Source organism: Mustela erminea, chromosome 7 (genome assembly GCF_009829155.1).
Source record: "Mustela erminea isolate mMusErm1 chromosome 7, mMusErm1.Pri, whole genome shotgun sequence".
Taxonomy (NCBI): Eukaryota; Metazoa; Chordata; class Mammalia; order Carnivora; family Mustelidae; genus Mustela; species Mustela erminea.
The window spans coordinates 776,908-797,875 of NC_045620.1; the positions used below are offsets into that span (position 1 = coordinate 776,908).

Genomic DNA, 20,968 nt, shown 5'->3' on the forward strand with positions numbered 1-20,968 from the left:
GATGCTCGTACCCAGAAGAGGCCATCGAGGGGTGGGGGGGAGGGAAAAACCCCGTTCCAGGAGGGGTCCGGGAAGGGCACCTGCCCCATGCCCTCTTTGGGGGCTTAGGTGGCTGTGGACACAGCTGTCTGGTCTGCAGAGCCCAGACTGTCTTTGACCGTGAGCATGTGGTCTCTGTATTCTGGAAAGCATGGCCCCATCACCAGGCCCCTCAAAGCTGGGGCTGGGAAACCCCCTGTGGGCTGCAGCCCCTTCCTCTCTCTCAAAGCCTCCAGGAGCATCCTCTAGAGGCTGTCCCCGGGCCCAGATGGAATGGGTGTTCCTCCTCCGGGTGTCACCTTCTTGGGCTGTGTACCCTGTGGGTCTGGAGCTTGTCCAGAGCTCACACACCCAGAGGCAGAGCCTGTTACAGGGAGGCCGTTGGCCAAGGGTGCTGCTCAGCAGGGTTCTCTCAGGGAACTCGTCCTTTTGTGGGGGGGTGTCTTATTCATGAATGCATGTGGGAGACAACGAGACTGGTTGTGAGTAGCAGAGGCAGAGGTTAGGGATCACGGAAGGAGCACGAAGAAACAGACTGTGGACTCCGAGGTGGTCAGACAGCCTGGAGGGCCCTGGAGGAAGGGGAGGTCAGGGAGCTCCTCCGAGGGCAGGCTGGCCGTGCAGCCATGTGCAGGCGCTTCCCTGTGTGGGGAAGGGAGAGGCACTGGGAGGAGCTGGGCCATTGTCTGTGAGGCCCCTGGAGCCGGAGTCCGTGCTGGGCTCCTCCCTGAAAGGGACGCCCGCTGCTCCATGCGTGGCCAGGCCACGCCAGCTGGGCCGGTGGTTTCTGGCTTTTCGGTCCTTTAGTGTCCCAGGGACACTGTAACAAAGTACTATGACAGGCCACTGCAAACATTGGTTTTTCTCTGTTCTGGAGGCAGGACTCCAAAATCAAGGTTCTGCAGGGTCGGTTCCTGCTAGGGGCTCGGGCGGAGGGGCTGCCCCAGCTCCGGTGTCGGACGTCCCCACCGGCAGATGTGGCTCTGTCTTCACACAGCCTTCTTTCTTGTGTTTCGTGTGTCAGATCTCATCACTTTTCCTTACATCTCAGCATCTGGGGTGGCCTCGTCTTAATTTTGTCTTAATTTTGTCTCTTCAAAGAGTGCTTCCAAATAGGACTGTATTCGCTGGTGCTGGGGGTGAGGACTTGATTGTGTATTTCTGAGGCTACGATCCAACCCATGACAGCAACTAAACAACTTCTCGGGGTCACACAGATGGCTTCTGGCTCCTGGAGGACTCGCGTGGCAAAGCCCTGCCCCCTTGGAGACCAACCCAGGTCCCTTTCCGAAGCTGTGTGTCGTGCAGTCTGTGCGGGTAGTGCAGGGCCAGGTTAGGTCCAGGACAGGCCCAGCTGCAGGCTTTGGTGGCCCTGGGGAGGCCGGGCAAGGAGCCTCTTGACCTGATTGTCCAACGGAGCCCACTCACTCCTGTCCTGCCTCGCTTCCACCACAGGACCCAAGGCCTACCAGCAAGGAGCCAGGTGGCTTTGCCCCAGGACCTTGGAGTGTGTGTCCAGGTGAGCCTTGAACCTCACAATGGAGTCCAGTCTGGCTAGTGCTTCTCCAGCCCTGGGCAGTGCTGAGGCCCTGAGTCGGGCGGGCGCCGCCTTCATGAGCCACTTGAGCCCCGTGTCTCAGCTTCCTGTTCTGTGACCTGGGAAGCAGGGGGGAAGGACCTTTTGGGGGAGGTCACGTCAAGGCTCCGGTGAATGTGCTTGCAGGAGGAGCTCAGTCCGTGTTGGCCAGTAGCTCCATGAGCACCGCAAAGGACACACGGAGCAGCTCGGGTGTGTCCACCGCGTCCCTGGAGGGAACTGGTCAGATCTGGAGGCTCCTGACTTTGCTTGGTGTAAACAGTGGCGTCGACATCCATGTGTCCAGGTGGGTTTACAGGACAGAGGTTCAGCATCCAGCAGCTGACACTGGAAATTGAATTCTGAATCTTGGGCAATGCTTGGCTGCTCGTGGTGGTCCGCAGCATAAGAAAACACGGCAGCTCAGGTGGCCTGCACACTTCCAGCGTTCCCTCCTCTGGTTTTTATAGGTCCGACGGACGATGAGACTGGGGCATTTGGGGTGCTGTCCCCATGGCCAGAAGCCAGAGCCGGTGCTGGTGCTGCAGACCTCACTCACTGATACAAAATGAGGGTCATGGTTACCTGAAAATGCGTGGGAACCCAGGTGCTTCCTCGAAAGGAGAAAGAACCAGCTTGGCAAGGACACTCCTCCATACATTTACAGAATTTTTAAAAAGACAACGCAAAGGAAACTGGGGAAGAACAAATGAAGATTCTTTTTTTTTTAATTTATTTATTTATTTGACAGAGAGAGCGATCACAAGTAGGCAGAGAGGCAGTCAGAGAGAGAGGAGGAAATAAGCTCCCTGCTGAGCAGAGAGCCCAATGTGGGCCTCGATCCCAGGACCCCGGGACCACGACCCGAGCTGAAGGCAGAGGCTTTAACCCACTGAGCCACCCAGGCGCCCAACAAATGAAGATTCTTGGTGGGAGTTTCCAACATGCTGCTGCTGGTGCTGGAGGGGAGTTCCGTGTGTCTGTGGGAGAGACGGGTCCATTGGGTCGCAGGGATGCACTTTCTTTCATGAAATGCGAGTTTCTAAATACTGGTTCGCTGGTACGTGCTTTGCCCCCCAGGAGCCAGCCCTCTGGTGATTGTTCTGGAGGGCTTGGAGGGGCGAGCCCTTAGCTGGCTGGCCTGCGGTCTGGCTGGTGAGGAGAGAACCTGCCATGGAGGCAGGTAGCCTCGTGCTGGTGGAGCGGAGTCTGCAGGTCCCATGGGCTTCTGGGAACTTCGGAGAGCAGCTGGGAGTGGGGTGCAGGGGACAGACAGGAGGTGGGAAGGCAGAGGTGGGGTCATGGGGTGTCCTTCCCCAGGACCCTGCGGAGGAAGAGTGGGGGTGGGTGGGTGGGAGGGAGGAGGTTTCAGCACCACGGCCAGCTCCAGCCCGGCCCTTCCTGGGAGGGACACCAGGTTCCCATAAGAGTTCCAGAGGACTCCTCAAGCTTCCCTCTTGAGGGGGAGGAGACCCGCTTGTGGCATCCAGGGGGGACTGTTGAGCCTGATCTGTGCGTGAAGATACCAAGACCCAGAGCTTACGTAAACCCCTCCGGTCTCACCGTCGCGGATGGAGGGCCGGCCATCCCCGGGGAGGCAGCTGGAAATGCTTCCAAGACCGTGCTGCTGGCCACCTTTCTGTGCACCCCATGCCATTTCTTACCCCACCCTGGGTTGTGCTAGTCTCACAGACAGACCCCACCACCCTCTCTCAGAAGATCAGTTGTGCCGTCTCTCCATAGCAGGCCCCCCTGTGAAGCACCTTTTCTCTTTGTCCCCCCGACAAGTCAGAATCCCTGCAAGACCGAGGTGGTGCCCTTTGGTTGGGTTAATGTCCAGGGGCTGGTGAAGGGCTGTTCTAAGTCTGGGTGCCACGCGAGGGACAACACAGCGTATCCCACTCCCCTGGGGTGTGTAGGCACAGAGCCGTTGCCCTCTGGCCCGTAGGGGTGTGGGGAGGTGTTACATCCAGGCAGAGCTCATTGGAGCTGTCACCTGCCCCTGGGATGCAGCTGAAGAGAAGGGACAGAGGGGTCCACACTTTGTTTCTCTCCTTCCTTCTGCTGGGCTCCCCATTGGCTGACCCAAGCAGGAGACGCTGGAGCATGGACGCCATCCACACCACAAGGGGTGGGGAACGTGGAGCAGGGTCAGGTGGAGCACCCCCAAGCCACCGCCATCGGACTCCTGCTCCAAGCTGCATCCTTGGGGTGGAGACCCCTGCTTGGTGTGGGAGATGCTCGGATGGCCGACAGCATGACCTCACCATCCTCAGCGGCCTCGCAGCTTCCCAGCATCCGTGGAGGAGGCTGGCTTTGCTTCCCTGGGCAGAACCTCCCGGGTGAGCTGGGACTGCCAGCCTCTCCCAAGGCTCTGTGAGCACGCAGGACAGTGGGCATTTCCTGGGAACCTCTGGCCCTGTGGCACTGGGATGCATGTTAGAAACAAGCAGTCCTGCTCAGGGCCCACCCTGGGCTCTGGCTGTGAGTCAGGGCTGGTCCCCTCATTCCCATAAGGAGGATGCAGCTCCCCGGCGGTGTGAATGCACCCTCGGTTACATCACCTGGGCCACATGAGTGCAGAGAGACCAGACCACAGGCAGTGCCAGCCCCTCCATCTCAACTGGAGCCCTTTCTCCCACAGTGGTCCTGGTGTCTCGCTGTCCGTGGGGCACCTAATGCCCACCTGTCCTCTGCCCTGAAGTCTGAGTGTCCTCCCGTGGGACTGGCTGGGGAGCCTCTGCCCAGTCAAGCTGCTGACTCCCTCACGGCAGCAGCCAGTCCTGTCCACTCTGTCCAGAACTGCCCGCGGAGCTGGGTCCTTGGCACCTGCAGCCGAACCATCCAGCCTGGCTGGCTCCAACTTCTCCAGCCGCGTCTGCATGTGGGCACCCCCTCCCCGAGAAGGAGAAAGCTGGTGGTTGGTTACGGCAAGAGGACCCCACAGTGATGGCCGGGCTGGAACTGGGGTTCAGGGTTCGGTCTGGGGGTCCATCAGCTGTGGTTGTGTCTCTGAAGGCTTCTCTCTGCACCTTAGCCTCTCATTAAAGCAGGTGGTCACCTTCCGGACTCACCCACTGGCCAGCCCTTACCCCGCTCACCCCCCCGCAAGGAGTTCAGATGCCACTTGGAATGTCGAAGCTGAGGAAGTCCCACAGACACGCTCTCCTTGTGCATTTTACAGATGAGGAAACTGAGGCCTGGGAGGGGCTGTGGCCTCATGGTCGGGACACCCTGGGGCTTCTGTCCCCCGTGCCTCGAGCTTGCCTTGTCTTCATCCTGGCCTCTCGGAGTCTTTCAGCCCCTGGGCTTCGTCTACGCCTGCTACATGGTCAGCGTTTTCACCGAGGAGGACAGCTGTAAGTGTGCGGCCCCCGGGTGCCCACAATAGCCTCTTGGTGAGCTGGCCTGGGCCGTCCAGGCCATGGGCAAGGAGCAGAAGGTTGGACACAGAGATGGTGACTCTGCGTTCTCCTGGACTTTTTTAAGATTTTATTTATTTATTTGACAGAGATCACAAGTAGGCAGAGAGGCAGCAGAAAGGGGGGGGGGAGCAGGCTCCCTGCTGAGCAGAGAGCCCGACGCGGGGCTCAATCCCAGGACCCTGAGATCACGACCTGAGGCGAAGGCAGAGGCTTTAACCCACTGAGCCACCCAGGCGCCCCCCTCCTGGACTTCTGCTGGCAAAGCCTGAGACCTCGCCTCTTAGGTGGATCCCCCTGCCCTCGGGGGCCCGTGTCTGAGCAGAGGGAAGAACAGATGAGGGGTTCCCTGGGCTTTGGGCACCAGGGCTCAGTTCACACCCAAGCCTCCAGGTCCGAGGGCTCCTGGACTGCAGGGCAGGTCCCACTACAGCCCCCACAGCAGCCGCAGGCAGAGGTTCAGCCCTCAGACCTGCAGAGGGGTGGGCCGCTCTGTCTCCTGCAGCCGGAGAGACCGGGCCCTGCTGGCTGTGGTGGCCCCATCAGGCCCCATCAGGCAGCACTTTTGCTTTCTGCTCACAAGGGGGGACCCCCTTGACCTTCCTCTGATTTGCAACATCTCGGCACGCTTGCCATGCCTCACTGCCCCTGGCTCTGCCACGATTTCCTGGAAAGACTCTGCAGAAGACAAGGCTGGGGTGGGTTGGGCCTGGGTGCACCTGGGGGCCACTGCTCCCGGGGGCAGAGCCCTCTCTGGGGGCCGAATGGCTTCCTATACTGGGAGACCAGACTGGCTCTGGACCAGCCCCCAGGTCCCCCAGCTCTCACGCTGCGTGACCCCCAAACCGTCACTCAGACCACTGCCGGCTGGGAGAAAACTAAGGGGAATTCACGTATTGGTTACATTAAAATGTTCCGGCATGGGAGTCAGCCCTGCGGTTCAGAAATGCATCTCCTCTGCCCAGCAAGGCCAGCCACCCGCCAGCTGCGCAGACACAGGTGGCTGATGTTCGTGGACGCGGCGGGGGGCAGTGGTTGGGCCACAGTGAGGTGCCCCGCAGCCCTGGGGACCCAGACCGGCCCTGCAGGCTGCCTCCCCTGCTGAGCTCGCCAGTGTCCACCGGAACGTTCTGCCTGGGGAGTCACACTGTCCATCCTCCAGAGGGACATGGCCGGGCCTGGGCCGGGCCTAGGGCGGTGCCTGCCCTCCCCTTGGGGCCCCCCAGGCTCGCCCCGCCTCTGCCATCAGCACACAGAGGTTTGTGGTTGGGCGTGCTCTCTTTCTGCCATCTTTTCCATTGTTTGGGTCTTGTTTTCTTTCAGTGGATTTCATTGGTGGATTTGACCCACTTCTCCACCTCGTCAAGAAGAAGCCTTCCAGCCTCTTGTTCGAGCAGGCGTACTAGTAAGCATGGCCAGCAGAGCCCACCCCTGGCTGGGCCTGGCCGGTTGGTTTAGCGTAGCTGCGAGGCTTCTCTCCTTGTGGAAGCCTCACCAGGCATCCGTCTGCCTATCCGCCCATCTGTCCATCGTCCGTCCGTCCACCTATCCCTTGCTCCCCGAGATCGGCTCCGTGCCGGCTCTGCGCTGGGTGTGGAAAAGCCGAGGCTCTGGGGCGTGGCGCCCACCTGCTGGAGCTGCAAGCCCGGCAGAGTCCACGGACTTGGGTCTGAGATGGTTTTGTGCTGGAGAGACCTGGCCTGGAGAGACCTCCTCGCAAGAGGGCAACGTCTTCTCGAGGGGTCTCACTGAGGCAGGAAGTTTGGGGTGTTGGTTTCTTTGGAGAATCAGACTTCTTTCCTCTTAAAAAGTAGTGTCCAGGACCCTGCGTGCCCCCGGCTCAGGATGGGGGTGACTGGGCACTGCCCACCTCCTCTCAAGCAGGCCTTGCCAGGTCCCACATACAATCCTGAAACTTGGGGTCCAAGAACTGGGGTCCTTGTCATCGTGGAGCTGTGCTTCCCCTTCCCCATCCCACCGAGGCCCTCGGACACGATCCTGCCCTCCAGGCAACCCCTGTGGCCCTCCCCTAGGGTCCCCCGCCCTCTTGGCAGCCACACCCTTTCCACCCTACAGGTGAAAGCCCCTCTCAGCCCAGGGCCGTCAGGGGTGGCAAGCATCCCATCTCTGTGACAGGAGAGCCCTTGCTCAGGCCACGCGGCCTTGGCAGAGGATGAGAGCGGACTGCCTCGGGCATGCGGGGCTCTGGAGGGGTTCGCCAGGCTGGGAGGGCCTTGCAGGTTCTTCCTCCAGCCACTGGAGCCTGGGTGGCCAGGACCTAGGGTGGCCCCTCACTCCACACCCCCAGCTTCGTGGCCCAAACCCTGCTGTCTGCAGACACAAGGCTGGGGTCCTAGAAGCCCCACCTGGCCAAAGGCCAGGAACCCTCTGCTGCTGGGATGTTGTCCCTTTTGCATCTGGGGCTCTCCGAGGCAGAGGGGGCAGCTCTGCTGATGGCTGACTGCCCCAGCCTTCCTGCCCCAGTGCCAAGGGCTGCCGCTCAGGGCTCTCTGAGCTCTGCCCACCCCTCCCTTGCCCCCACAGGCCTGCGTAAATGAGAAGCACCAGTCCCTTCTGCGTGTGACCTCCAGCCCCAAGGACCACCGAAGACTGCGGGGAGACTCCCCTGGCCTCCCTTCTGCCTCCGGGGCCAAGTGACCAGACACCAGCCAGGCCACTGGGGCCAGGGCTAACCTGGGGATGGCTACAACTTCAGAAGAATTTATAATTTTTCCTTTTTCTGGGAAATAAAAAAGGGAGAGAAGACACAGAAGACTGCAGGGGTCTCTGTTGCCCCCGCCCTCAGCTGGCCCGGCGGCCGTCTGACGAGCCCTCCCTGGGTGCCTACACCAGCCCCTCTGCACCACCACCCAACCCCTGCCCCGAGGTTGCATGCCCTGCGGCTGGGGGAGGGGTGGCTGCAAGGACTCTGAGACAGGAAAGTGTGACCCCACCACAAAGGCCAGTGTAAACCCACAGTGACCCCCACCACCACTCCGAGCAGCCGGGCTCCTGGTTAAACACGGCACACCCGGGCTGCTGTGAGCTGTCTGTCACCCAGGCAAAGTCCCCACCTGCTCCGGGGGCGCTGATGGAGCCCTGGGGAGGCGGCTGGGTGCGGCCAGGAGCAGAGGCCCCCTCTGTCCAAGAGCAGAGCCCTTCCTTGTCCTTGGCCAGTGGTGCTGTTCACAGAAAGGGTTTAAGCCCTGGTCCTACAGGATCCCCAAAGTGCCCCCATGTAGAAAGCAGAACACTGCCCCGCAGACCTGCTTCCCCGAGAGGCAGGATTTGGTGGGCATTTACAAGCCCAGTCTCAGAAGTGACCTGAGGCAAGGTGGCTTTAGGAGTCACCACGACGCTGAGAACAGAATGAGGAAGAGGAGAGGGGACGGAAGGGGCCCCGCCGGGCACGAGGAGGCCTGTGGGGGGACATGCCGGGAGAGGGCTGGCCGCCCTGCGGCTGAGCGGGTGGGCGGGGCCGGCACATCTGGCACAGAGGCTGCTGAGCACGGTCCAGGGAAAACCCACCACTTTACTGTGAATCTCCAAAAGCGCCGAAAACCCCACTTTAGACCCCCTTCGCCACGGCGTCCGCAGCTCCCTTCCAGCCTGGCCTACGGCTGGGGACTGGGGACGGCCCGTTCTGGTTGCCAGCTCCGCTGTCCTCAGCAGGCCTGCCCTGTGGCCCAAGGAGTAGGCGGAGATGGGCAGGGCGCCCGTGTGGCAGCCGGCACCTGGGAGAGGAGGAAGGATGAACGGGCGGTGCCCTGTCGGCTCGTCCACGGACCAGGGGCCTCAGCCTGCAGGAGGAGCCCCTCCCCAGCCACTGGAGCCCCCGGCAGGTGCTCGGAGAGATGGGGAGAAGCACAGAATCCCTTGACAACCAGGAGGCCAAGCTTTCTGCCCCTGTACAAATCAAAGGTTCACGTTCCCCTCCCACACCCGTCGCGCACTCCCGCCTGGCCGTGGCGGCCAGGCCCCTCCTCACGCAGTGCACCGCCGGAGCTCCTTCCCCTGGGCCCGGCTGCGGCCCACACACCCAGCTGGACAGGCGGCCTTATCCCCCGATCACTGGGGAAATCGAGGCAGAGCTGGGCCTGGCTGGTACGGTTAAGGTGCCCCAGCAGAGCGGTGGTGGCCAGCCAGGGTGCTGTGTTGAGAAGGACCCAGGGCAAGGATCTGAGTGTCAGGGGAAGGTAGCGCGCTGATCGGCCACACCTGCCAGGGCCGGGGAGCTGGAGGAGATCCGACGTGCTCCCTGCCGCCATCCCGCCAGGCTGGCACCCCCCGGAGTTAAGATCGCGGGAGATAAGGAGCGCGGGATGGCGGGGGGGGGGGGGGGTCACCATCCAGGCCCGTCCAGATATCTGTGAGGCCCATCTGTGAGGCGGGCCAGGCTGCGCTCTGCCCGTGGGCAGCGCCGTGGCCACTCACCTGGCCTAGGACAGGAAGGTGCGCACGCAGCTGCGGACGGGGGCCCTGCAGACGGGGCACAGCTGCAGGGCGGGTGCGCACTCGGCACAGACCAGGTGGCCGCAGGGCACGAAGACAGTGTCCACGGTGCGGTCCAGGCAGACTTTGCAGGTCCGCTCCTCCTGTAGGCGCCGCAGCTGCTCTCCCGCATCCCCGGCCCCTGGGGTTCGAGAACCCGGAGGTGCCTCTGGGCCTGGGCTCCCCCCTACCCCGGAGGACCCCGTGTCTACCCCAGACCTCTGTCATCTGTCCTGGGCCGATGGAGAAGGGCCCCCTCCCCCAGGAGGTAGGGGAGCTGGCCTCACCTGACTCTCTGGCACCTTCTGACTGGGCCTCTCTTCTGGGCGTGGGCAGCTCGGGACCTGTGTGGACAGGAGCTGTAGGGGTGAGGAACAGAACAGAGGCTCCCCAGGGGACGTGAAACCCCACCCAGAGGCTCTGACAGGAGCCCGCCCCCAACCATGCCATAAACCCCAGAGCCCACGCCACCAGGATGTGTCCCCGCAGACCCTGCATGGTAGCCGTGGGAGCATGTACCCGGCCCTGGGGGCTGCGCCCAGACGGGATGAGCAGGGAGACGCTGGGGCAGGGACGTACCTCTGGTCCCCAGCCCCCGGTCCCCGTCGTCCTCCTGGAGCAGGTCTGCCACCAGCCAGGATGCGGAGAGGTCAGCCGGCCCTGCCCAGCTGTACTTCCGCTGCAGCAGGTTCCGCACGCGGTCCGGCCCAAAGCCCATGCGCAGCACGGCCTGCACCGCTGGGCACTGGCACCGTGCGGACCACTCCTGGCTGTCCCCGGCACCTGCAAGACAGGGAGAGGGGCACTGGACCGAGGAGAGGAGGGCCGGGGTCAGGGGGCGGTGCTCAGGGTCATGGGAGAGAGGCGGCGGCTTGCTACTGTGGCTGGTCCCCAGGGGCCTTTGAGGCCATCGTGGCCGTCTTATCGAGGTTCCAGGGAGGGACGTTCCCTGTGATTCAGACGCACCACGACACGGAAAGACAGAGCTCATTGCCGAGGCCACTGGGGACAGAACCCCGCCAGGGGCCCGGTGTAGCCCAGCTTAGTTCCCGACAGTTGGCACCGTCCCCACCTCAGGGCTCGGGGCGATGAGGCTCAGGGAGGAAGTCACTTGCAACGCACTAAGAAGAGCCGGGGTCTGAGCCCCGGAGCCCCTCGGGCCCTCACCCTGCGGTTCTGGGCTCAGTGTAGACAGCAGCCGCTGCCCCCTGTGGGCTCACGACTACAGCCACCGCGGGGGCCAGGGGGCACCTGGTACACCTGTGTCTCCTCTCCACGCTCCCAGTGCCGGCAGGGGGTTGGCGATGCCCACGGTGGGTTGCTCAGTGGTAGCAGGGGCTGCTTCCTCTCCCCTGCAGCCCCAGGCACAGTGCCCCCACACGCAGCCCCCTGCGCCCAGAGCGAGCCCAGGTAGGCCCCTGACAGCTGGCCAAGGAGCCTCACTCTCCCGGCACTGATCACCTGAACCACGGGGCGGGCCGAAGGAGCCTGGAGAGCAGAGCCCGGGACAGGCACCACGGCTCACCTGATGGGACGGCAGGGGACCCGTCTTCTGGCTTTTCTGGTTGGTCCTGAAAGGAGCCAGAGAACATCTGTGCCTAGAGTCGACAGAGGAGTTGCGGGGAGGGGTGAGGGACCCTTCCCCCAAGTCCCAAGGAGAGGCAGGACTCACCCAGGAGCAGAGCGGGTGGCAGCGGGCCTCCTGCACGCTGCGGACAAAGTCCTGTCCCCTCGTCTGGAGCAGAAACTCACACCTGAAGGAAGCAGGTTGGGAGGCCCCGTGGTGCGGCTTGGGCTGCAGGAGAGCCCCTCTAGCCAGCCTTGTGCCCCCACAGGGCCCTGCAGCGGGCAGCTGGGGGTCACGGAGGGTGAGGCCCTTGCTGGGAAGGCTGTTTTGGAGGCAACTTCTGTGGAGCGTCAGGGAAGGAACAGCAAACATTCTGTCCTCAGACGCCCCTGGCCCCAGAATGCGGCAGTCCCGCCCCCGCCCCTGGAAGGGGAAGCTGGCCCGTACCCAGCCCTAGGAGTGGCCTGCAGGATCCTCACCTGGGGAACCACTCTGCGTGCTCTGTCCAGGGGTCATCCCCTTGCTCCCAGCTCTGCAGACCCCCGCAGCAGAAGAAGCACCTCACTTTGTCTTGCTGGCCTGGGCGGAACACGGATGCTGGCCCTGCCCACTTCCGATCTCTTGGTACCCACCCGCTCAGCCAGGTGTGTCCCCCAGGGCTGTGGGGGCTCCCAGGTGGCCTTCCCTTATGTGCCAAGGGCTATCTGGGGTCGCTCATGAGCCGTGGGGGCACCCAGGGTCTCTGCCCCCTCTCTGCTCTTATTCTTGGGTTTCACAAGCACCCCACTTTCTCAGAGGTGAAGTAGGGATAGTAGTGCCTGGGCAGTGGTGCAGACTTCCATTCAGGGGAATGCAATGCCTGCAGGCAGACAGGGGCAGGGTCACGGCCTGGATGGATGTCCCAGTGACGGAGAGGAGAGTGCCAGGTGCCTCCTGTCTCTGCCCCCGCAGCCCTCACCCTGGGGATCCACAGGGTCCACGGGTTCGGGGTGCTACAGACCTGACCCTGGACCCCAGGACCCCGTGGATGCCCCACACGCTTTCCAGCCCAACTCCCCCTGTGCACTGGCCACCCAAGTGGAGACTTCGAGGCAGGGGACAGGTGCAGAAAGGCCACGGGACCCCTGCCCCCTCTGCCCAGGGCCAGCCCCGCCCTGCTATGGGGGAGGGGCTCCAGGCCCGCGGGGTCCCCAGTGGCGCCCCCAGAACTCACCAGTGTAGAAGAAGCCTGCAGCAGCCAGCCGCTCAGGCCTCACCATGGCGGTCAGTGGCCAGTCGCAGAAGGAGGCCAGCCGCAGCTCCTCAGAGCCCATCCCGGGGAAGGCCGGTCTTGCCGCTGGGGTAGCCCTGGCCCCCTCCTCCTCTTCCTCCTGCCCTGAGAGGGGGCGCGGCTGGCCCAGGATCTGCCCATCTATGTGGTCCTGCCCTTCCCCGGACAGGGCACCGCTGGTGTACTGGCCCACAGTGTGGCCGCACAGAGAGAGGGGTCCACCACGCCCCCGTGTGGGATCACTGCCAGCTTCCCAGCAGCTTGGCTCTGGGCCCCAGCACCAGCACTTGGCCCTGTCCTCCAGCCCCATAGCGCAAATCCCAGCCCTGACCAGTTCTGCGGCGGCAGTGGGGCTCACGGAAGCCAGTCCTGGAATGTGCCAGCCAGCATGCCTGGGGGCTCCTGATCCCTCGGCCCCGCCCGGGGAGAGCAGTGGCCTTTGCCTACAACAGCCGGGTGACGAGGGCGGGCCCAGTCCTGCCCCACTGGATGCAGCAGTGGGGGAGCGGGCAGGGGGCTGCTGCTTTCTGGAAGGGGCCGGTGTGGCGGCTGGCGTCACGCGCTCTAGGCAACAGGAGTGTGTCACGGGGCTCCCCGGGGTGGGCGGTGCCTCTCAGGACGGAGCGGGAGAGGCTGGAGCACGGACACCTCTCCCAAGGCCACAGATGGCTACGGCCGGCTCCAGGACCTGGGGCAGGACGGAGGCGGGGAGAAGGGGGAGGCGATGCTGTGGGTCAGCTCCAAGTTCCTGGGCCAGATGCCAGTGCCAGCCTCTGAAGGTAGAAGGTCCAGGGGCTCTGAACTATGCAGTCAGTGCTCCCCCAGAGGGGAGGGCACCCCCCTCTCTCAGGGATGACACCAGGCTCCCAGGGACAGGGTTGTCTAGCGACGGGCTGGCTCCTGGAGCAGTTTCCCTGGACATTCTGCTCTGAACCCTGGAGCAGAGGGGGCACGAGACAGTCACCCGGCCGGCCAGAGCAGGAGGTCTCAGCAGGTCAGTGGACAGCTCTAGCCCTTAAGCTATGAGGATTGGGGACAACCGGGCTTGTGCCCTTCCCGAGGCACTGCAGAAGGGGCTGGCCTGAGCTCACCTCGGTCACCTCCCTCAGCCTCAGTGTCCCGGTGGGACTAGGCTGGAGGGTGAAGCCACAGTGTGGGCTCAGTTTTCCCATTGGAATTGCAGCCCTGGAGGCCATGTGACCCAGACACTAGGGACCTCTGGGGAAGGGTCACAGTTCTGAATACCTGCACCTGTTGTGTCAGACCGGCCCTGCTGCTTGGGTGACCCCACCGGCCGTCCCACTGCCCTCCCTGGTGCCCCCTGCTCTGCCTCAGGACTAGCCCACCTCCCTGGGCCTGCCCGGGGCACCTCTGCCTGGCTAGGTATGCATGGGGTGCTCCCACCGCTGGCCAGGGGTCCCAGGTAACCTGCATTTACCCCAGGCCCAGATCAAAGCCACTGGCCATGTGGGGCAGCCTTCCCTCAGACCTGGTCATGGCCACACGGTCTCCACCAACCAGCTCAAGCCCAGGGGTCCCAGTGCCCCGAAGCCCAACAGTTAGGGGACACAGGGGAGGGCTGTACCCAGGGAAGCTGGAGCTCCCAGGTAGGCAGAACAGGCTCTGGCGTGGAAAGGATGCAGAGAAAGCCTGGACAGGGGGTGGGAGCGGCAGCCCTGGTCTCCCCCACTCCCGCCGCCCCACTGCCCTGCCTAGGAGCCCAAACCTACTCCCTGCTTCCTGGGGCAAACCTGACTCTCCCGCCCCTTCAGGCCCTCACCCTTTCTCATCACTAACACGCTTCTCCTGGCCGCGCACATCTCCCATCCGCTCACAGGGCAGCAGCCCTTGAAAACAAGTTTGTGTCGAATGAAGTGAGGAACCGGGCTCTGACGGTCATTGCTGACACTGGGAGGGGGTGGGGGGCTGACAGTGGGGGGAGGAGGGCTGATGGGGGCAGTGGGCTGACAGTGGGCGGTGGGGGCAGGACGGCGGCCCTGCGCTAGGGCCGGCAGCAAAGCCATTGCAGGGCAGCAGGCAGGGTGGGCCGGAGCGCAAGACCTGGAAGGAAGCGGAGGGGTCTGGGGTCTCACTCAGGTTGGACCTGACGGGGCGCCTGCCCCACTGGCCCTCCCTCCCCTTCGGCGCCACTGACCACAGACCCAGCCGAAGCCCCCCCCCCACCCCCCGCACTCCACCTACGCCTCAGGTGCAGGGGAGGGGCTGCCGCCTCGCCTTCCAGGAACCCTGCCGCCCTTCCGGCTGTACTGGATGCCGCCAGGGTCCCGGAGAGGCCCTGAAACCTGCTCCTGTCAGAGGCCCAAAGCCACCGGGGTCCCTGCAGGAAACCCCAGTGAAGGGCGTGGCTGGGAAAGCAGGTAGCAACTAGCGGGGCGGCTGCACCTCTGCTGGCTCCTGGCTCCCAAGGCCAGGGTGGCCTGGTGGGCGATGCGGGCAGGGATGGGGCACAGCTCAGGGGCTGTGGGGGCTGGAGCCCAGATGGAAGCTCTCAACATGTTGGTCTCAGGACGTTGGGTCCTTGCCCCCTCCACACTCCACTGTCTGGGATGAAGAGGGACCCTTCCCTCAGGTCTGCCTGTCCCAGGGCGGGAGCTTTCCTCAGGGGTCAGCCCTCTGCCCCTGGTCCACCCTGACCCTCAGATAGACAGGGAGGTGGGGGCCCAGCCTCCAGGCTACTTTTCTCGTGGTGGGGGGAGCTCTGCAGCCCCTAGGTTGGCTTGCATGCTCTGGGGATGGGGACAGGACGGGTTCGGAGGGCCCTCCCCGATGGCCCTGGCGGCAGAGGCAGCTTCCCCTGGGGGCCCCTCAGACCCTACCGCTTCGGGGCAGGCGAGGTAGAAGCAGTATCTCTCAAGCCGGGACATCCCAAACACGCCTAGTTTTGCTAATTACGAGGTGGAAGGGAGGAAGCGGCTCAGAAAGGGGGTTTGCTGCCTGAGCCGAGGGGCACCTTCCTCTGCACACCCAGGGGCAGATGTCCCACAGTCTGCGCCAGCGCGGGTCTGTGTCTGTGCAGAACCGCGGGCAGGGGCAGAACCTTCCCGGCGCTGGGCACAGCCTGCGTACCGCCTCCCTGGGCCTCTGAGGGCGGGCGTGGAGCCGGGGCAGGAGGGAGTAGGAGGCCCGGTGTCCCAGGCCTTGCGCATCTGCACCCGCGTTAGGGAGTCCTGGAACAAAGAGCTACCCGGGCGCGGCTTACAGCTTACATAATGAAAGAGAGGCCCGGAGGTAAAAATAGCAGTCACATGTTATTCTGGAAATATTGAGAATGCTGAAAATACAAAGAGTAAAAGTCACTGTCTGAACGCATTTGTGGCACTACCGGGTCAGTTTCTGGGTGCGACCTTGCCCTGAAGCTATGCAAGTTGTCAGCGGGAGGGGACGGTGCACTTTCCGTGGTTTCAGGCGGAGCAACTCAGCTGCCTCCCTGCAGACGCAGGAGCCCTGCCCTTGACCCTGCCGTGCTCCGCCTCCCGATACCTGCCCCCATTTCTCAGTTAACTGTCCGTTTTCAAACACGAATGCGTCTGTCCATGCCTCCAGCCGCCGGCCGCCTAGACCTCGGGGGTGCCGTATCTTTGCTGTGAAGTCCTCCCAGATACGACGACACCCCGTGGGAGATGGGGCAAGACAGCCGCAGGTCACCCCAGCCATCACCGACGGGTCTGAAGACCACCCAGGACCCACGCAATGTGCTCTTGGGGAGCAGACAAGACTCCTGTCCTGCCTGAGAGGTTCAGAGGCAGCTGGGTTTGGAGGGTTATATCCCTGGACTGAGACCATCTCCCCCCCAGCGAGAAGGGCTGGGCTGTCACGGGGCAGAGGGGCCAGGCTGTCACGGGGGAGAGGGGCCAGCACCCCTCTCCACAGTCCCCTCCTCCCTCAAGCCCACACCCGCCTGAGAATGCTCTTGCTTGCAAGCTGAGGGACGTGCTGTCCACGCAGGCACTGGCCTTGCCTGGAGATGACCAGAGCCAGGACGCCTGGGCGGCTGTACGGGCCCACTAGACACCTTCCCCTGGAGTGAGGCTCCTGAGGCCGGGCCAAGGAGGCCAGGCCACACAAGGGAGTCCCTGGCACTTGGGCCTCCAGGAGGCTCAGCAGGGCCGAGCTTGCTGGCCAGGCCTGGAAGCATCCCAGGAGCCCCTCTGAGACAGGGCAGGAGGCCTGCTGTCTGTGCACCCCCTCTCCTGGCTGAGAGAAGGGCTCCATGAGCTTTCCACACGGGCGTCTGGAAGCCCAGCTGCCCCAGGAGCTCCCCTACTGTGGCCCCAGAGCCAGGACTCCAGGTGACCACACAGAGCACTGGGCAAGGGCAGGACAGGCCTGCAGAGGTTTTGGAGGGGATGGGAACAGGCATGGGAATGGGGGGGCAGGGCCACTGGTGTTGGGGCCCCTGCCCCTGCATCCATGCTCCTTCCAAGAGCCCACGTTGACCTGGCCCTACTGTTGGACCGGCTGCTGGTGACGCGGGCCTGTCCTCGAAGCCGCCGCCAGCAGCAAGCACACGCAGCCTCGAGGCCACCAGCACAGTCTCACTGAGCCGGGCCAGCTGCGGACGGCCGAGGCGAGCAGCGTGGGAGGGTGAGAACCTCCCCGAGAAGGTCCTCAGAGCCTAGCAGGGTGCCTGGCCACAGAGCCACGAGGACCTGGGAAGGGAAGGTGCCGGGGAAGGTGCCGGGGCTGGGGTGGGAGGGCAGAGAAGGAGGGAGGTCGGATCTCACGGAAGGTGCTTCTGTGTCCACCACCCCTTCTTCACCCCTGCATCTTACCTTGAGTTCTCCAGGGCAGGCCCTGGGGTAGAAGTGCTTTTGGGGTCACTGCAGACAGCAGAAGGAGGGAGTGGGCAAGTCACTGATACTGAGGGGTGTTGCGGAAGGGTCACTGCCACGGCAGCCCTGCGGGGGGGCACCCCTGGCACGTGGCACGTGGGCTGTGGGGTGAGGGGGCTGGAGGGAGCCACAGGCAGAGCCGCCGAGGCCCGTGGGAAAGGCAAGCTTGTCCCGCCTGCTGAGGGTCAACGCACGGGACCGCCACCAAGCTGAGGGCCCAGGGGACCCTACCCGACCCACCGCTTTGGGGCTGCCTGGGTGGCCCAGACCGAATGACCTCAGGCTCACTGAATCAGACTGTTTCCTGGCACGTCTGGGCCCAGGCCTGGGCAGGACAACTGGCCTCTCAGTGAAGACGGTTCAGTGCAGCCGAGCAGGGCTCCTGCCCGCCTCTCCCCTGAGCCCAGCTGCCCCTCAAAGCTGAGCCAGGAGGATGAGGGACGGACTGAAGGCCCGGCTTGAAGGGGAAGGAGAGGTGACGGACAGCGGCCTTGTTGTCCCACTACCTGTAAAGCCTGAGAGTCCCCTGGCCGCATGTCCTCGGGCCGGCTCTGCTGTCCGCAACCACCTGGGCATCATCTTGGACCTTGAAAAATCCCATGCCTGGGTCCAGATCCCAGCCTAGGAACCCGGGCAGTTAGGTTCAGCTTCAGGGAGGGCTGGATCAGGGCTCAACCCACCTTTGGGAGGGGGCTCCCGGGAAAGAGCTGACAGGCTGCACTGGTACACAAGCCCCCAATTCCCCAACCCCATGCAGGCAGAGCTCAAGGGCTGAGCGGGTTATAGGGGTGCAAAACGTCTTTCTTTCTCTCTCTCCCTCACTTTGGGTTTTCAGGCTCACAAGGCAGCATTGCTTGGGGCAGGCCCCTCACAATCAGGTCAAGCGTAGATCCTGCAGATAGGTCATGACTTGGCGGAGCCCCAAGGTCCCCCAGAGTGAGTGTGAGCTTCAGGAGAGCCACAGGAGGGAGGGCCAGACCACCCAGGAGCCCCGGGCAGGCTTGGGATAGGACGCGAACAGGGAGCGGAGTGTGCCTATCAGAGACTGGGAAGAGCATCCCAGGCCGAGGGGAAAGTGTGGCGGAGGGGACTGTGGTGGGACCTTGGAGCCAGCCAAGAGGGGCTAGCTGCGCAGCATTTAGCTGGTGATGGTCGCCTGAGCTCCACAGACCCCCCCTTGGCGAGTTGAGGTCTGGCCCCGGGGGCTACACGCCGTGTGTCATTGTTGCAGTCAAGACTCCTGGGCGCAGGGGACAGAAACTCAAGCCTTCAGTGGAAGTGAAACCTCTCGGTTCTTGTGACCAAAAGCCCGGAGCCGGACTGCGTGCGGCTTGTATGGACAGGCCTGCTTCTCCCACTCTGGGCCCTGCCCTCAGCGTCCCACTACTTCCAGGTCATCGCGACCACTGACAGTTCCTGCGGGCCTAGCTGAGCACCAGAGGAAGCTTCTCATCTCCAGACCCAGACACTGTCTTGGGCTGGGGCTCCGACAGGGCCAGGTGAGGCGCCCAGGTCCGAACCATGGACACCGGGGGGAGTCTCCCCGGAAGAAAAGCAGGACGCACCCTGCTCTTCATTTCTGCCCCACCAGGCACCCGGTCCGGCCCCCACCCCCAGTTTTCTGGCCACTGGCTTCTGTGGTCCCCTCTCTTTGTGAGTCTTCATGGTGCCGAAGGACCTGTGGACCTGTGAGCCAGGCCTGCCCTCAGGGCGTCCCACTGCGCTCAGCGGGGCTGGCTTGGCAAGCACCACCTCGATGTTCTTAATACTTTTGTCTTTGAACTTGTGTTTTGTAAAGTGACATCCCGTGGGATGATGTGGCACGTGCTGGAGGCTTGGGGGTCTCCCTGATCCCCTTCCCCTGGGACGGATTCTCAGCTGCCCCCTCCACTGTCCTCTGCCAGGTGACTGATACTGCCCCTGCCCCCAGCAGGGGTCTGCAGGGGCTCCGAGTCACAAGTGTGGGCTTGGGAAGCCTGTGAAGGCCTGTGTTTCCCCTCTGAGCACCCCCTGCCCCAGGGAGCGTGACCCTAAGCAGCAAATAATAAATGCCAGGACAGGCCCTGGGAGACGCAGAGGGAGGAGAATGCCTGTTCCCGCTGTCTGAGCAGCCCGGGCCCTCACCGTGCCGAGCCAGCCGTGCTGGGCCCTCCTGGGCTGAGAGCTGCCCCCGGCTGCCAGGTGAAGTGAGGTCCCCCCACCCCACTCCCCCAGACTGAGCAGTGCAGGGTGCTTGGCCACAGCTTACCTCATTTCATTGCCAAGGTCAAGGTCACCTGACGGGCCTACAGCGCAGAGCACCCCCACTCCCGCAGTCTCCTCGACCACCAGCAGGGGGCATCTGTAGCTCGCCCCCGCCGCTGTGAGACATCTGAGGACCCACCTGGCACTGTCTTTGGGGACCGAGGAAGCAGAATGCTGTTGGCAAAGTGGAGTTAAGATTCTAAAAGCTCAGCTCCTGGAAAAGCAGGGAACGTTGCTGACCAGCAGAGGCTGGGGAGGGGTGCGGCTGGGCCCTTCGGGGAAGTCACGCAGAAGGGTTGGAGCTGAGGATGCCTGTGGAGGACAGGACAGGCCGCCTGGTGCCAGAAGCTGGTTAACGCCCGCCAGCTGGCCATGGATTCCCGGTGGAGCCCCGATGAGCTCTCTAACTTCTGGGGGCTCAGCTGCTCCAGGCCCCCAGAGCTGCTGGTGCCTCAGTGGTCTGCTAACTGTCATTGTGCACCCCCACATGCCAGGCTGTCTACCCGCACTGCACACAGCAGTGGGTCCCGGCCCTGGCCTGGCCACGGGCAGCTGCAGCTGCCCTTGTGTCCTGGTTCCAAGTCCTAGCCAACAAGCTGCTGCCCCAGAGCCCCCATTCTGGACGGGGCCCCAGAGGTCCTCCTGAGGCCAGACCAGCGGCCCCTTCTGGCTGTCTCAGCTCTAATCGAAGGTGACCCGTTTGTCCCCATGTGTCTCCCTTCTGGGTCACAGGGCAGCATCTGGCTGATCCTGCCCCTGCGCCTGGTCCCCGTACACAGCAGGTGCTCAGTGCCGCAAGCAGAGCCGCTCTCCAGGCTGCGTCAAAGATCCCCAGTCCCCTTGCCAGCTCCTCAGGGTGGAGACTGCTGCCTAACTCCCAGCACCCCACATAAGCAGGTGCTCAATTAGCATTCATGGAATGAATGAGCCAATGAAGTAATTAAAAAGACGTTTTGAAACTGTAAAACGCTAGACTCACAGGAGGTAACAGAAGGTTACTTCCGGGGTGGGGGGCACACGTCTGGAGAACATGAGCAGGTCTTTTGGGGATGAAACAGCTCTACAGAAAGCTCCGCAGAGACGGGGGTTTCCAGAAGGAGACCCCTGCTCAGGAATATACTTGGAGTTTAGCTGAGGAGGTGACCAGAGAGTGAGACACTGGTGTGGGCGCTTTCATTACCCACTGGGTGGACAGGTGTCCTCGTTTGCAGGCCCCCCAAGGCCAGTTGTTGGGTGAGCTATGGCCAACACCCAGGGGAGAGGGGCCTCCAGCCAGGTGGTCTCAGGCACTCAGGGCCACAGCCCTTGGGCCCCGCCCCCCAGCTTGGATGAATCTGCACAGCCTCTTTTGGGAGCCACCTGCTGCATCCGACACAGCCAGTCCACCCGGCACGTCATCCCACGGCAGCCTGAGCCTGAGCAGCCCAGGGATGCCCTTGGGAGGGATGAAGGGAGCGGTGGGCGGTCCCTGACAGCTTGCGTGAGATGCAGAGCTGTGTGCGGGGC

General features: G+C 63.4%; 1 protein-coding gene across 4 annotated transcripts; it reads right to left on the bottom strand.

Annotated features, from left to right (window-relative positions):
• Nucleotides 1–5,216: 5,216 nt before the first annotated feature.
• On the bottom strand, nucleotides 5,217–13,019 carry BIRC7 (baculoviral IAP repeat containing 7). Of its 4 annotated transcripts, XM_032353566.1 has the most exons (8): nucleotides 12,309–13,017; nucleotides 11,575–11,674; nucleotides 11,201–11,435; nucleotides 11,054–11,099; nucleotides 10,108–10,311; nucleotides 9,816–9,872; nucleotides 9,472–9,670; nucleotides 5,217–8,771 (listed from the first exon to the last, which is right to left on the bottom strand). In XM_032353566.1, the coding sequence occupies exons 1-7, from the start codon at nucleotides 12,673–12,675 to the stop codon at nucleotides 9,477–9,479; spliced, it is 1,203 nt and encodes a 400-aa protein (XP_032209457.1). In that variant the 5' UTR covers nucleotides 12,676–13,017; the 3' UTR covers nucleotides 5,217–8,771; nucleotides 9,472–9,476. The 4 variants fall into 4 exon arrangements, 3 of the variants coding, with proteins under 3 accessions (XP_032209457.1, XP_032209456.1, XP_032209458.1); XM_032353565.1 differs by having other exon boundaries at nucleotides 5,217–9,670; XM_032353567.1 differs by having other exon boundaries at nucleotides 5,217–9,670; nucleotides 11,201–11,282; nucleotides 12,309–13,015.
• Between the last annotated feature and the right edge of the window lie 7,949 nt (nucleotides 13,020–20,968).